The 16,580-nt window shown below is 57.6% G+C and overlaps 1 long non-coding RNA gene and 1 gene segment (V, D, J or C); one reads left to right on the forward strand and one right to left on the reverse strand.

Annotated features, from left to right (window-relative positions):
* The first annotated feature begins 288 nt into the window (after window positions 1-288).
* Window positions 289-999, forward strand: LOC139037721 (uncharacterized). 2 transcript variants are annotated; one of them, XR_011490561.1, is made up of 3 exons: window positions 289-420; window positions 636-718; window positions 811-999. It is a non-coding gene; the product is annotated as an uncharacterized lncRNA (long non-coding RNA). The 2 variants fall into 2 exon arrangements; XR_011490562.1 differs by having other exon boundaries at window positions 301-371.
* A 4,548-nt stretch (window positions 1,000-5,547) lies between these two features.
* LOC110147725 (immunoglobulin lambda constant 2-like) lies at window positions 5,548-10,655 on the reverse strand. The segment is given in 3 exon segments: window positions 5,548-6,032; window positions 6,166-6,281; window positions 10,251-10,655. Coding segments are annotated over 3 exon segments (636 nt in total).
* Window positions 10,656-16,580: the final 5,925 nt, after the last annotated feature.

The following is a 16,580-nucleotide window of genomic DNA, read 5'->3' on the forward strand; positions in this document are numbered from 1 at the left end:
GAAAGCTGGCCTCCCCCCTTGCTGACGTGCCTGCAGGGTTTTCAAGGGCGTGTGCAAGTGGTCCCAACCCGTCCCAGCTTCTGGGTCCCTGGGAAACACACGATTCCCTTACACGGCCCTGGACGGGCCCCTCCAGCTGCACTGTCCTGGGGGTGAAGCTCACTAATCCTGGAGACCCCGCCCTGCACGGCGTGGGCTGGAGGGAGGAACTTCAGCCTCCTTCTGTGTTCCCCGCCCCCCAAGGCCGTCCCAGAGCAGCTGCCTGTGACCTCACAGCTGGTCCCTCCCCTCTGGTCTGACCCCGTGTGGGTGGGCTGGCCTGGGGTCCCCACCTACCTCCTGCTGTTCCCTGGGCCGCTGGCTGTCTGCAGGTGCGGGGCCCTAGCCCGTCAGAGCCGAGGACGGGAGTGGAGAGGGGAGGTGAGCCCCAGAGTCTCGAGGGGCCAGAGGCAAAATACTGGGCTGTGTACCCCGGAAGGCAGTTTCCTCGGGAAACCTTCAATAGAGGCCACCTCAGACAATCAGCCTCATCCGTTGTGGAGGCGCGGATTTCTCCTTTAGTGAATGGTGATTGGGTTCTACCTGGACCCGGGACTTTTGTTTGAATTATAATCTTTCCCCCACTCCCCCTACAGAGATCTGGAAAACGGAGGCCTGGGCCCGACAGAAGCTTTCTCCAAGATTCTTTGTTGAAGGGATTCAAAGAAAAACTTGTGTGGTCAGTAATCCGTGGGGGATGGAGGGGTGAGTGCTACGTGTAACGGTTTTACTGTTGCTACTGAACCAGTTTTGATTTGTTTCCCCTTCAAGAAGCAGACCCAAACACCGAGATGCTAAGGTTCGCGGCAAAGCGCGGGTTCATCCACAAGGCAACCAGGCAAGGAGACCAGAGGGCGCTCTGGAATCTGCCTCCCCGCGGGCACCGGGCTGGGTGCTCAGGGCATGAAGACCAAGCAGGAGGCGGTGTGGGGCGCGGGGAGCCCGGGGAAAGGGACGGACAAGGCGCGCGGACCGCGGTCGGCGCGCTGGACCCGAGCCCCGCCTCTGCGCTCACAGCGCGAGCTGGGGGCGGAGCTTCCAGGGAGCGGACTCGCGGCCACGCCCAGTGGGAGGGTCAGCGGTCCATCCGGTCCTAACAGCTCAGCTCCAGCTAGACGCCGCCGAGTCCGGCTTTCTAGAGAACAACCGGGAGGGTATTTTATGGTTCTGGCTTCGTGACTGGAGGACGTCCAAGTCTTAAAACACCCTCGAGGTGGGATGTTTTGAGAGAACAGCATTGAAACATGTATATTATCTAGGGTGAAACAGATCACCAGCCCAGGTGGGATGCATGAGACAAGTGCTCAGGCCTGGTGCACTGGGAAGACCCAGAGGGATCGGGTGGAGAGGGAGGTGGGAGGGGGGATCAGGATGGGGAATACATGTAAATCCATGGCTAATTCATTTCAATGTATGACAAAAACTACTGTAATGATGTAAAGTAATTAGCCTCCAACTAATAAAAATAAATGGAAAAAAAATTAAAATTAAAATTTAAAAAAAAAAACAACACCCTCGATTAGTGCGGGCAGGCGGAATGGATTTGACTGATCATGATCCGCAGTTTCAGCATCTCAGGGGCCGCCCTCACCCCCAGCTATCCTGCCAAAGGTGGGGCCTTGGTGCTGAGATCGTGGCCACACGTGTTCTAGACCATCGGTCAGCGCTGCTGCTGAGCGGACCCGAGGCCATCCTCACACCGTCACTGGCCCCTGTGCTCAATACAAGGAAGGAAAGTGGAGTTGGGGCCCCAGCGCCACCCAAACATCTGCCAGGACAGGATGGTCCCGCCCCCGGGCCCGATCCTTCCTTTCGCAGGTCCTTTGGCTGAACCAGCTCACATCTGCCTTGACACACTCCGTTTCCATCTGTTTGGTGTGGGTTTTGTCAGCACAAGTTCATGAACCAGCGAACTGAAGATCCCCTGGGGGAGAGAGTCAGTAGAGGTTTTTGGTATTTTTTTTTTAATTGAGGGAAAATTCACATCACATGAAATTATCCATTTTGAAGTGGATTCAGTGGATTTGGGACATGCATCATGTTGTTGCAGCCACCGTCTGCACCTGGTTTCAAAGTACTGTCATCGCCCCAGAGGGAGACCCCGAACACATTACATGCTAGCTCCCCATCCCCACTCGCTCCAGACCCTGGCAACAGCTAACGTTGCTGTCTGTCTCTCTGGATTTCCCTGAATTCTGGCTCTTTCATGTAAACGGAATCATATAATGGGTGACTTTTGTGTCTAGCTTCATGCACGCAGTGTGTTTTTGAGACTCATCCATACTGCATCAGCCCTACATTCCTTTTAATGGGCAAATGAAATTCCTCTCCATGTATATCAACATTTGTTTATCCATTCATCAGGGATGGGCTTTTGAGTTCTTTTCACCTTTTGGCAACGGTGAATAGTGCTACTGTGAGCATGAATGAATAAGTTTTAATTTGAATACCTGTTTTCAATTCTTTGGGGTACAAGACTAGCCGTAGAATTGATGGTCTATATGGTGATTCTATACGTAGCCTTTGGAGAAACTGCCGAGTTGTTTTCCACAGCAGTTGCACCGTTTCTTATTCCCACCCTCAATATACAAAAGTTCTGATTTCTTCACATTCTTGCCAACACTGGTGATTTTACATTTTTTAAACATTACAGTCATCCTATTGTGTGTGTGATGTGGCATCTCATTGTGGTGGTAATTGTCATTTTCAATAACTGCTAATGATGTTGAGAGCCCCTTGGACAGCAGGGAGATCAAACAAGTCCATCCTAAAGGACGTCAACCCTGAATATTCATTGTAAGGACTGACACTGAAGCTGAAGCTCCAGTACTTTGCCACCTGTTGCAAAGAGCAGACACATCGGAAAAGACCCTGATGCTGGAGAGATTGAAGGCGGGAGGAGAAGGGGACAACAGAGGATGAGATTGTTGGATGGCATCACCGACTCATTGGACATGAGTTTGAGTAAGCTCCAGGATTTTGGTGATGGACAGGGAGGCCTGGCGTGCTGCCGTCCATGGGGTCGCAGAGAGTGGACACGACTGAACGACTGAACAACAGTGACTTGAGCATCTTCTCGTGTGTAGCTGGGTCTCCTTTACAGGAGCAGCAGCTTTTCCTTTGTCAGTGAGGGTCCTTGAAAGGGGAGATGAGAATCCCTGTGGTCGGGCCTTCCAGGATCCCAGGATCCCAGGACCCAGAATGGGGAGGACGTGGTGGGGCAGGCCAAGCCCAGACCAGGGCTGGGCGGGGGCTGGGGGAGGCAGGGGTCTCCGCTACTCCCACCTGCGAGCTACACAAACATCCCATGTCAGCCCTGAACCTAGCCCGTCCTGCCGTGCGGGCTGCACCCGGCCGTCTGTCCCCCGTCCCATGCCCTGCCAACCACGGGCGCGGTTTCTCTTCCCCTCTCAGCTCCCTGCTGTCTCCCGGAGTTCTGTTTAGGGCAAAGTTAGACTTAGCTTTAGCCTGGAGATTCCCAGGGGTAGCCAGCTGCGTGGGGGTGAGGGTGCAGGGCCTCTGGGGAGCCCGGGGGTGCTGGCCCGAGGCCGCTGGGCCCCAAGCAGCTGGTCGCCAATGGCAGCAGCAACTGTCAACCCCAGAGGCCACAAACGTTCACTTTCCACCTGACAGGCCCTCCCGGCCCTCCAGGGAGTGAGTGAGGTTCCATTACCCCAGCCCCAGCTGCAGGGAGGGGACCCTGAATCAGGGCTGTCCTGGCCCCCGCCCACCTCGAGGCCCCAAATGTGTGGGGTGATTCTCCCTGGGTGGGCAGGGAACTGACCTAGGGGCTGGGGGACGCAGTGGCATCAGTGGTGGGCTCCTTGGCCATCCCCCCAGTGCACGGGCAGTTCCAGAACAGGTGGTCCTGATTCCTTGCCCCCAGCACCAGCCCACAGTGGGGCCCACTGAGGCTTTGCTGAGTGAGTGAGTGAGTGAGTGAGTGAGTGAGTGAGTGAATGACTCGTCACGGCTGAGGGGCCATGGAAAGAGTGGGGGGGTGGGGTGAGGTGAGGGGATGCAGCCGATCAGCCAGCAGCTCCCCCTGTGACCCGGGGCCGGCCCCAACCCCCCTCCTACTGTCTGAACCTGTTCTCTCCTCTGTGAAATGGGCACACAGAACCCACCCTGCTTTGCTATATGGACTCAGAGGGTCCATGACCCCCTCCAACCTGCCCCCCGACCCTGCACCAAGTCAGCACAGATAGAGGAACCTGGGACCCCCACACCACGGAGCCTCAGGGGGCTGCTGACGTCCAGGGGTTGTGGGGCTGTGGGCTCAGCTCCTGGCTCCTGGGGATGGAGGTGGCCCTGGGAGCGGCCCTGGGTGCCCACCACGGGTATGTGGTTCGGAGCGGGCCCCAGGGGTCTGCCTCGGCTCTGGGGACCTCAGTGTCCTCGACCATGAGGGGAGCATCCTTCTCCCGAGGTGGCCTGGGGACCCAGGAGGGAGACAGGACCCCCGGGTGGCACTGGCCAGCCCCATCCTCACGGCAGAGAGGTGACGCCTGCAGCCGAGCCTGGGCCAGTCAGCCCTTGGCTGGGCGGAGCAGGGGCTGGCGCTGCACGAAGTTGGCCGCCGTCATCGAGGGCTCCATGAGGCCCACCAGCACCCAGCGGGGCCCCTGGGACTTGGGGACGGTGCAGCCAGTTCCCCTGGACTCCCGGTTGCCAAGGACCTGTTCCCAGCTGTGCTGAGCAGGTGAACAGCCGACAGCTGGTGGGGCCCGGGCCTCGTCCCCGATCCTGACCGGAGGTGTGAGAACCCGCCTCTGGCAGCCCTGGGGACCCAGGGTGAGGAGTGGGGGGCATGGCAGGGAGCTGCTCCTCAGCCCCACGCACTCAGTCAGTCCAGATCTCTGGGGTTCAGGGCCCCCCAGGAGGGTCACGGCGGGAGGGCGGACCTCGGGGCACTGGGAGGCGACAGGTCTGTTGGGCGGGTGGGGACCAGGTCGGTCAGCCCAGCGGAGGGGCCAGCAGGATCGGAGTGCGGGGAGCATGAAGGTGTGGCCACGGGGGTGGAAGCAGCTGGCCTGGAGGGAGCTGGCATGGGGGGGCCAGAGGCAGCAGAAAGCGGGTCTGGCGAAGGCACAGGGACCCGTCCTGGGGGCTTGGCCTTTGAACTCTATCCTCAAGATGCTGCCGCTGGGCCAGGCAAGCCCTGTGCCAGGTTGGCCCTTCAGGTGGCAGGGCGCAGGGAGCCGCCCCGCACGCCCCCCCGCCCCCCCCACGGGCCCCCCCACTCCACCCCACCCCACCCCACCCCGCTCATCTGGATGGCACCAGCCACGGGCAGCTGGGCTGGGCACGGCCCTGTGCTGGAGGAGGAGAGGCGGGTGGAGGTGGGTCCAGACCAGTCTCTGGGCGACTCCTGCCACCCCACCCGACACTGTGAGCCTCTCCCCTTGGGGTGTTTTCTCCTTGGTGCCTGGGATTCCTGAATGTCCAGAATGCTGGAGAGGTTGCCGATTAAACACGAGACAAGGAAAAAATAAGCAGCAAGCAGGATTTCTGAATGACAATGAGGACGTTCTGTTGCAAGCAGATTGGGTGCAGGAGGAAAGGACGCCGGGGACCATGGTGGAAGGGGAGGCCCCGGGACTCCAGGAGGGCGGGGGCCCAGGGGTCCATGGAGGGCTGGGGAGGGGGTGAGGGCGAGAGGGGCCCGGGGCCCTAGGAGCACCCTGAGGGCTTCACTGTCTTCGCCACGGTGCTCCCCTCGTGCGTGACCTCGCAGCTGTAACTGCCTTTAGATTTCCAGTCGCTGCCCGTCAGGGTCAGGTAGCTGCTGGCCGCATACTTGCTGTTGCCCTGTTTGGAGGCCTGGCTGGTCACCACGCCCCGGGTGACGGGGGTGCCGTCTGCCTTCCAGGCCACGGTCACGTTGCCCGGGTAGAAGTCGCTGATGAGACACACCAGGGTGGCCTTGTTGGTGCTGAGCTCGTCCTTGGAGGGCGGGAACAGAGTGACCGAGGGTGCGGACTTGGGCTGACCTGCAGGTGGTAGAGAGACGGACGGTCATCATGGCAGCGTCCCTGGTGGAGTCCCTGACCTCGGGAGACAGAAGTGACTTTCCCAAGAGAGCTGAGGGTGGGACAGGCTGGGGAAAGGGCGAGAGCCACTTACCTGGGACAATGACCTTGGTCCCGCCGCCAAAGAGGAACCACGGCGTGGGAGCCTCAGCCCAGACACCAGGCCAGCACCTGGGGCCTGTCCCCCGGGGGCCGGGCCGGAGCGGGAGCCTGCGGGGCGTGATGGACACGGGGCTGGGTCCTGTGGGAGTGGGTGTGGGAGCCAGCCCTCCAACAGCCAGGGACCCCTGGGCAATGCTGTCCAACCACCTCATCCGCCGCCGCCTCCTCCTACGGTTATGGCTACCAAGGGTGGGAGAGGGGAGGGATCCATTGGAAAATCGGGACTGGCATATACGCACTGCAGTATACAGAACAGACAACTAATAAGGACCCACTGTATCGCACAGAGAGCGCTATTCAATGCTCTATAATGGCTTACAAAACACGGGTTCCATCCCTGGGTCGGGAAGATGCCCTGGAGAGGGCATGGCAACCCGCTCCAGTATTCTTGCCTGGAAAATCGCACGAACAGAGGAGCCTGGAGGGCTACCGTTCGCGGGGTCGCAAAGAGCCAGACGTGACCGAACATGTCACGAAATGGCTCATGTGGGGAAAGAATCTAAGAAAGTGTAGATATATGTCTATGTATAACTGATTCACTTTGCTGTAAGCAGAAACGAGCAACTCGACTATACTCCAATAAAAAAATTTTTCAAAAGAAAATTGGTCCCCTAAAGGTTACAAACCGTACAATTCCATTTATAGAACTATCTTGAGGGGACCAAATTAGAAAAGAAGACCAAGTTAGTAGCTGCCAGCTCATCTGTCCCAGCTTGAGAGGGAAGGAAGTGGGCGTGGCCAGGAAGGGCTCTGGGAATATTCTGTACTTGACGGCATTCCGGTCGTACCCTGGCCGTGATTTATTATTTTACAAGACATCACTGTTGGGGGAAATGGGGTGAAGGGTACATGGGACCCCCTGTATTACATCTTACAGCTGCGTATGAATCTACAAATATCCCCAAATAAAATGTTTGATTGAAAAAGAGATTACATACAACGTGATGACATTGATATCTGGAAAAGGCAAAACTATAGGGTCAGAAAGAGATTAGGCTTCCCTGGCTGTCCAATGGCTAAGACTCCAAGCTTCCACTGCAGGGACCATTGGTTCAATCCCTGAACTAAAGATACCACATGCCGCTCCGCACGGCAAATCAAAGAAAGAACTCAGTGGTTTTTAATGGTTGGAATAGAAAGAGGACTTGACTACACAAGAGCCTGGGGAAATTTGGGGAGGGCGGTAGAAATGTTCTGTATCTTGATTGGAAGTGGAGGCTACACAACTCTATGGTTTTGTTAGCACGTGTTCATTGGAAGGACTGATTCTGAAGCTGAAACTCCAATACTTTGGCCACCTGATGCAAAGAGCTGACTCATTGGAAAAGACCCTGATGCTGGGAAAGATTGAGGGCAGGAGGAGAAGGGGACGACAGAGGATGAGATGGTTGGATGGCATCACCGACTCGATGGACATGGGTTTGGGTGAACTCCAGGAGTTGGTGATGGACAGGGAGGCCTGGTGTGCTGCGGTTCATGGGGTGGCAAAGAGTCGGACAGGACTGAGCGACTTTCACTTTCACATCTCACCTTCCCTTCTCATTGGACATCTAGGTTGTCTCTACTTCCCCAAGAACATACAGTATTTAGCCAAAGTTCTGACATACCATCAAGATAAATTTCTCTTAATTTTTTGGCCGTACCACATGGCATGTGTGATCTTAGATTACCGACCAGGGATGGCACCTGGGCCCCCTGCAGTGGAAGTTCGGAGTCTTGGGGAAGTCCCAAGAGACATGTCTAGAGGTGGAATTGCTTGATTAAACAGAATGTAAGTTGTTATGACTCTTGGTATGTGGTGTCATTTGTTCCAGAATCTCAGGCTCCCACTGACAGTGCCTGATGGGATCTGTTCCTGCCCGTCAGCCCTCTGACGATGTCACTGTGAATCCACTTGCCGATTCCATGGGTCCCCGCGGCCCGGCCCCTCCTCCCGGGCGCCTTTCCACTGCCTCTTCTCTGACCTCTAATCTGGCCTCACGCGGCTCCAAGAGTCCTGCCCTCGAATCCCTCAGCTCCTCCCCTGGGCCCCAGGGTGACGGACAGGGTGGACAAGACCCCCGTGGTCTGCAGCCGCCTCCACCCGGCTCTGGAAACCGCCTCAGGCCTGTGCCCCTCGCTGCCCACCTCGGGCCCCCGCTCCCTTAGCCTGGTCCGTGGCCTGGACCCGTGAGATCAGCTCAGGCAGTGGCCCCCCCACCTACTGCCCCCAAACTGGCCACAGGGCCGCCCCACGCCGGGACGTGACCCCTCGGTTCAGACCCTCCCTCTTGGTGACCCTGACTGGTCCAACGGCTGAATGGACACCCCTGGGGGAGACCAACTGCCTGCGGGCCAGCCCTTCTCAGGCCACCCCTTCTCTTGGACCGATCGCTTAAAATGCAGGACCCTCCAGCAGTCTCTTCACTGTCCAGCAGAAAGCCGAGGGGCGTCCGGCTCCTCCTCCTGTTCTTCCCTGACCTCCTGCCTCTCTCCAGCCCTCTGTCCGCTCTGCCCTCCGCCCCGAGGTCTCCCCAGCTCTGATTTCCCGCCCCCCCCACCACCCCACTCTGGTCCCGTTTCCTGACAAATGGCCCCCAGGACAGCCCAGATGCAGTCTGTCCTCCAGGGATGACGGGTCCTCGGTCTGGGCCTGGCCACCCCTCCAGCCTCTTCTCAGACCCACCGACTCCAGCCCTGAGGACCCCCGGGGGCCCCCTGACCCCCCACCTGAACTCCACCCCCGCGGGCCCCTGGGTCCTGCGGGCATCGCGCTGCGTGACGGCTGTTGCCCGGCCCAGTGCCTGTGCCCTGGGCTGCCGGCCCCACCGCGAGGCCTGGCGTGACGGAGGTCTGTCCCCCCTCCTGCCCTCCTCCTGTTGCCTGGGTCCTGCCCTCGCTCCGCCGTCCCCGCCGGACGCTACAATGCCGGCCCCCATCTGACCATCTCGGACCCTCTCAGATGCTGACGCTGCCCCGTGGCTGCACTGCTGATGCAAGACCCTGAGCATCCTGCCCCTGGTCCTTCCCCGCGGCCACCCCCGCCTCTCCGGGGCAGGCGTCAGGCTGCGAGGCTCTTGTCCAGCTCGCACCCCTCACTTTGCAGGGGGTAAACTGAGGCCCAGAGGAGTGGACTCGTCAGCCCAGCCAGCATTGGGGAGAGGGGTGCGCACGGCGCCGCTGGAGGCTCGGGCACTGGGAGTCAGCGCCAGCTGTGTGTCCTCACCTCTCTGGGCCCCCGTCCTCATCCGTAAATTGGGGGTGACAGTGGGACCTGCCTTGTGGGGCTGCTGAGCAAGGGGTTGTGCCCCTAAATGGTCAGTGCCCACGACGATCGTGCGGCGATGTCACTGATGGGCCCAGACCGTCCCTGGCGGTCAGTACTCTGTCCAGGGACCCCCACCACATGTAGAGAGGAGGGGCCTGGAGCCACATGGCCAGGGGGGCAGACTGTGGACCCCCAGACCCTTGCCTGGGCCTTTCCCATGGAGGCGCCTGCACCCTGGTGGGCTCGGCCTCCTGGGGGCCAGTCTCAGGAGGTGGCCCTTGGCTAGGGGGCCGGAGACACCGGAGAAGGTCCCCCCATCAGCCAGCAGAGCCTGCGCCCTGGTGCTCCAGGGACCAGCGCCTGCCCGGCGAGGGGAAGAGCAAGAAGGTGGTTCACCAGCCTAGGGGAGCCCCGGCGACCCCAAGACAGGGGCAGTGACCCCCGAGACCTCCTGCCCCCGCCTCCCCATGCTGTTCCACGCAGAGGACCCACGCGGGCAGGGGGAGACGCTAGTGTTGGGTGCAAAAGGTGCGGGAGGCCAAGAAACTCAGCCATCCAGAAAAATGATGTTTTAATGCAATACAAGCAATTAATGCAAGCAAGTCCACCCCAGACAAAATGCCGACCCTGCAGACGAAGCCTCCATCTGCCAGGCTCCCCCTCCGGCCAAGTCCCCCCCCTCTGCCATCTGCCCTCACGACGGCTCTGTCCTCACTCCCAGTGTTGGGGACAGGGACCCCCAGGCCCCCCAGGACTCCCCCGGCCCTTACCTGTCCCACAGACTCCACGGGCTCTTTCCTGCCGGGGCTTCCACATGGGGGGCTGTGTTCCGAGGTGCTGCCGTCGGGGGCAGCAGGCCGTGGGCGCCCACTGCCAGGCCCAGCAGGATGAGAGGCCAGGGCTGCCTGGGGACACTGCGCTGACCCCTGGGGGCCTCATGGGCCCCCTGGCCTGGCCTGGTGGACCTCATGTGCCCTCAGGGCCCAGGGCACCTTGCGCAGACACGCTGGTGTGGGCTCCTCCTTGGAGGGGTTCGAAAGTGCCCCCGCTTCCCCTTGCTGGCAGGGGCCGTCCCGGTGCGCCCCGTCCCAGGGGCCGCGTCCTCTGCCAGGGCCTTCTGTCCCTGCCCCCAGCACCGCCCCCTCCCCCAGGGCCGGTACTGGGGGGGCCTCTCCCCGGGGGAGGTCTCTGCCAACTGCTCTGCTGTGGTTCCAGGGCCCAACCGCCTCACGCCGCAGTCTCTGCCAGCCCCGCCCCAGGGATCCGGGGGGACACACCTGCTCCCACCCTCATTCCCAAGGGTGCCCTGGGGGCGGTCGGGAGGGCGGCAAGGCCGGGGCTGAGGTGGGGGTGGGGAGACGGCCCAGGTTACAGGCCGGCTGCGGAGCGGGGGACCGCGGCTCCATCACAAGACTGGGCATGAGGTGCCGTGTTCAGCACCTGCTGGGCGACACCCCCCATGGGTCTCACGCAGACACACACACACACACATATACACACATGGGTCTCACGCACACACACACACACATATACACACGTGGGTCTCATGCACACACACACATATACACACATGGGTCACACACACACACACACACACACACATACACACATGGGTCTCACGCAGACACACACACACATACACATATGGGTCTCACGCACACACACACATACACACATGGGTCTCACGCACACACACACATATACACACGTGGGTCTCATGCACACACACACATATACACACATGGGTCTCACGCACACACACACACACACATACACACATGGGTCTCACACACACACACACACATACACACATGGGTCTCATGCACACACACACACACATATACACACGTGGGTCTCATGCACACACACACACATATACACACATGGGTCTCACACAGACACACACACACACACATACACACATGGGTCTCACGCACACACACACACACACATACACACATGGGTCTCACGCACACACACACACACACATACACACATGGGTCTCACGCACACACACACACACACATACACACATGGGTCTCACGCACACACACACACACACACATACACACATGGGTCTCACGCACACACACACACACATACACACATGGGTCTCACGCACACACACACACACATACACACATGGGTCTCACGCAGACACACACACACATACACACATGGGTCTCGCACACACACACACATATACACACGTGGGTCTCACGCAGACACACACACACATATACACACATGGGTCTCACGCACACACACACACACATATACACACATGGGTCTCACGCACACACACACACACATATACACACATGGGCGTCACGCAGACACACACACATATACACACATGGGTCTCACGCACACACACACACATATACACACATGGGTCTCACGCACACACACACAGACACACATATACACACGTGGGTCTCATGCACACAGACACACATATACACACGTGGGTCTCATGCACACACACACACATATACACACATGGGTCTCACACAGACACACACACACACACATACACACGTGGGTCTCACGCACACACACACACACATACACACATGGGTCTCACGCACACACACACACACATACACACATGGGTCTCATGTACACACACACATATACACACGTGGGTCTCACGCACACACACACACATATACACACATGGGTCTCACGCACACACACACACATATACACACATGGGTCTCACGCACACACACACAGACACACATATACACACGTGGGTCTCATGCACACACACACACATATACACACATGGGTCTCACACAGACACACACACACACACATACACACATGGGTCTCACGCACACACACACACACATACACACATGGGTCTCACGCACACACACACACACACACATACACACATGGGTCTCACGCACACACACACACACACACACATACACACATGGGTCTCACGCGCACACACACACACACATACACACATGGGTCTCACACACACACGCACACACACACATACACACATGGGTCTCACGCACACACACACACACACACACACACATACACACATGGGTCTCACGCACACACACACACATATACACACATGGGTCTCACGCAGACACACACACACATATACACACATGGGTCTCACGCACACACACACACACATATACACACATGGGCCTCACGCAGACACACACACATAGACACACATGGGTCTCACGCACACACACACACATATACACATGGGTCTCATGCAGACACACACACACATAGACACACATGGGTCTCACGCACACACACACACATAGACACACATGGGTCTCACGCAGACACACACACACATAGACACACATGGGTCTACAACACACAACATACACACATGGTCACAACCACACACACTACACACATGGGTCTCACGCACACCACACACATAGCACACATGGGTCTCAGCACACACACACACATATACACACGTGGGTCTCATGCACACACACACACTACACACATGGGTCTCGCACACACACACACTACCACTGGGTCTCACGCAGACACACACACACATATACACACATGGGTCTCACACAGACACACACACACACATATACACACATGGGTCTCACACAGACACACACAACATATACACACATGGGTCTCACAGACACACACACACACACATATACACACATGGGTCTCACGCACACACACACACATATACACACATGGGTCTCACGCAGACACACACACACATACACACATTGGTCTCACGCACACACACACACACACACACACACATGGGTCTCACACACACACACACATACACACACACACACGGGTCTCATGCACACACACACACACATACAGACATGGGTCTCACGCACACACATGCACACATGGGTCTCGCACACACACACACATATACACACACGGGTCTCACGCACACACCGACACATACACACATGGGTCTCGCACACACACACATATACACACATGGGTCTCACACACACACACGGGTCTCCCACACATACACACACACACACACACACACGGGTCTCACGCACACACACACACACACACGGGTCTCACGCACACACACACACATACACACATGGGTCTCACACACACACACATACACACATGGGTCTCACGCACACACACACACACACACACACACATGGGTCTCACGCACACACACACACATACACACATGGGTCTCACACACACACACATACACACATGGGTCTCACGCACACACCCACACATACACACTTGGGTCTCGCACACACACACATATACACACATGGGTCTCACGCACACACACACACACACATGGGTCTCACGCACACACACACACATACACACATGGGTCTCACGCACACACACATACACACATGGGTCTCACACACACATACACACAGAAACACACAATCACACATACACACACATATACATGGGTCTCACACACACACACACATCCAAGGGTCTCTCTCTCACACACACACCCTCATAATAAACATAGTAAGAGCAGCCGCCACCTCCACCCTCCTCCAGAACGTCCTCATCTTCCCACACTGATGCTCTGTCTCCCTTAAACACAAGCTCCCTGTCCCCTCCCCAGGCTCTGGGAACCACCCTTCTTGTGCTTTCAGGGTCTACGATTTTGATTTCTCTAGGGACCGTGTATTCCTGCCTGGGAATTCCATGGACAGAGGAGCCTGGTGGGCTAGAGTCCAGGGGGTCCCAAAGAGTTGGACACGACTGGGTGTGCACACGTGCGCATACATACATGGACCTTGTATAAGTGGAATCAGATGGAATCCATCCTTTTCAAAGCACTTTGTAAACTGAAAAGTGCTCCACCCACAACATGTATAAGAGATGACTGCTGTTATTACATGTATTATTATCACTACTGCAGCTGGCCCATCGGGTGTGCCTCGGGGGAAACCATCAACCACGAAGAAATGAATGAATCCCTGATGCCATCAACTGCCATTTTTCAATGTTTGTGTTGCAACTCATAGAGGTTGTAGAACCAATGCAGTCGGAAGCAGCCGGCACCCTGCAACAGCGAAGTCGTGCAGGACAGACGGAGACCAGAGAGCGTCCGTGCTCGGGGAGGGCGGCGGGTTTGTGGGGTCCTGCCTCAGTCACCCTAATACATCAGTATGCTCTGGATAGTGGCGGGAAATGGAGGACCTTTGGAGAACGTGGTTCTAATCCAGTGTTTGTAGGAAACGAAACTCATTGTTCACACTCGCACTTCAAGCTCGTGTTGAAACCACTCCGTGCTTCAGGTCCCGATGGTTTCTCCATCATCGTGACACTCTCCCCAGGGGCCCCCAGAGTGAACTTCATGAAGGCCACGTGCCCTCGTGGTCAGGCCGCCCCAGACGCCCTGTCGGCACCTGCCTAGTGCAGTGACGGGATGCTGTGACAGGTACGCTGACTTCCCCCATGTGACCGGGAGTTCATGAAGGTGAGGTCAGGCTCCACAGACCACGGGACTTTGCTTGGATCCCTGTGTTCCACATGCACTGACCAGGAGTCTGCAAGGGCCTGATACTGAATTATGAGACCTCACAGTTCTTGAGGATATGGGCTAGGCTCTGAATAGTAATGGGGTGTGGTCACCCTAACAGCCACCATGCAGGGTATGGGGGAGCCCCTGGGGTCCCCGACCCAGTCCAGCTTCTCCCCACTGTGGTGCCTGGCTCACTCCAGCCTGGGACCTAAGCTCCTCGCACTTGGGGGCTGGGTATTCCCCGGGGTCCCAGGCGGAAGCTGGTCCCTCCCAGCCCCCTGGGTGGGTGTGACACTCCCCCGCTGCCCAGGGAAGTGGTGGTTCCCCCAGGACAGCCCTAGGTCTTGGGGACAAGAAGGGGCTATCCCTCCATTCAGGGACCCCCAGCTACACCCCACCCGCCCTGTGCCCTCTGCCTGGCCGCTGCTGCAGACCACGTATCCCCTGGTGGCCATGGCCGGAAGTGCGCATCTGGCTGGACCCCGGGGACCCTGGGGGGTGAGTGGCTGAGAAGCATCTTCAGAGCATCAGCTGCTGGACCACACACGCAGCTTAAGTGTAAGTGTCCTAACAAGGGAGGCCTAAGCAGAGGACACGGGCGCGGAAGTGCTCTTCCTCGTGCTGGGGGCGCCAGGGAACCTGTGAAGATGCGGGTCAGACTCAGCAGGTCTACAGCGGACATGTGGCACTTTTCAAAGCTCCCAGGTGATGCTGGGCGCTGCCAGCCCAGGGGTGCCAGGCACTGCACCCTGGTGGTGGTCCCCCGGGACAGCTCTGAGGTCCGCAGAGCTGACGCCGAGCTCGAAGCTGCTGCGTCTCTGGGCCTCTGGGTCGAGGACGTGCTAATGAGATGCCGGGAAGGACAGGAGGTGTCTGATTTGAGGGACTTTTCCAGACCGCCCCCAGTTGGACGGCAGCCACTGGGAGTGGAGGGGTCAAGGTCAGCCTGTGAGGACCACCACCCTCCCAGCCCCACTTCCGTCTCCGTGGTCCATGCAGAGTCTGGTGGACTAGAACCTGTCGCGACTTCCGGCCCGGGCGCCACCGTGCCTTGAGGGAGGGAAACAGCTTTCACGTTGCCTTTTAACGGCTTTCTTTCTATTTTAATTTTGAGTGAGTGGTATAAGGTGGGTTGTGTTTTCCTGAATTTCTCCTGAATGTTTCTTCTCTTGGGACAGTGAAGTGTTAGGGGCTCTGGTCACATGGATGGTTTCAAATGCTTCTCATTCTTGTCCTCTTTTTCCATCCAGGGTGTTTTAAATCATTAATCTTTTAAAGAAGACACTCATACGTGTTGTGCTAGTCGCTCAGTCGTGTCCGACTCTGCAACCCCAGGGACTGTGGCCTGACAGGCTCCTCTGTCCGTGGGATTCTCCAGGCACAAATGCTGGAGCGGGCTGCCATTTCCTTCTCCAGGGGATCTTATCAATCTAGGGAGTGAACCCAGGTCTCTTGCATTGTAGGCAGATTCTTTACCAGCTGAGCTACACACACACACACACACACACACACACTGGGATGTTACTTAGCTGTAAAAAAAGAATAAACTAATGCCATTTTCAGCAACATGGATGGACCA

The sequence above is a fragment of the Odocoileus virginianus genome, chromosome 12 (genome assembly GCF_023699985.2).
Source record: "Odocoileus virginianus isolate 20LAN1187 ecotype Illinois chromosome 12, Ovbor_1.2, whole genome shotgun sequence".
In the NCBI taxonomy this organism is placed as follows: domain Eukaryota; kingdom Metazoa; phylum Chordata; class Mammalia; order Artiodactyla; family Cervidae; genus Odocoileus; species Odocoileus virginianus.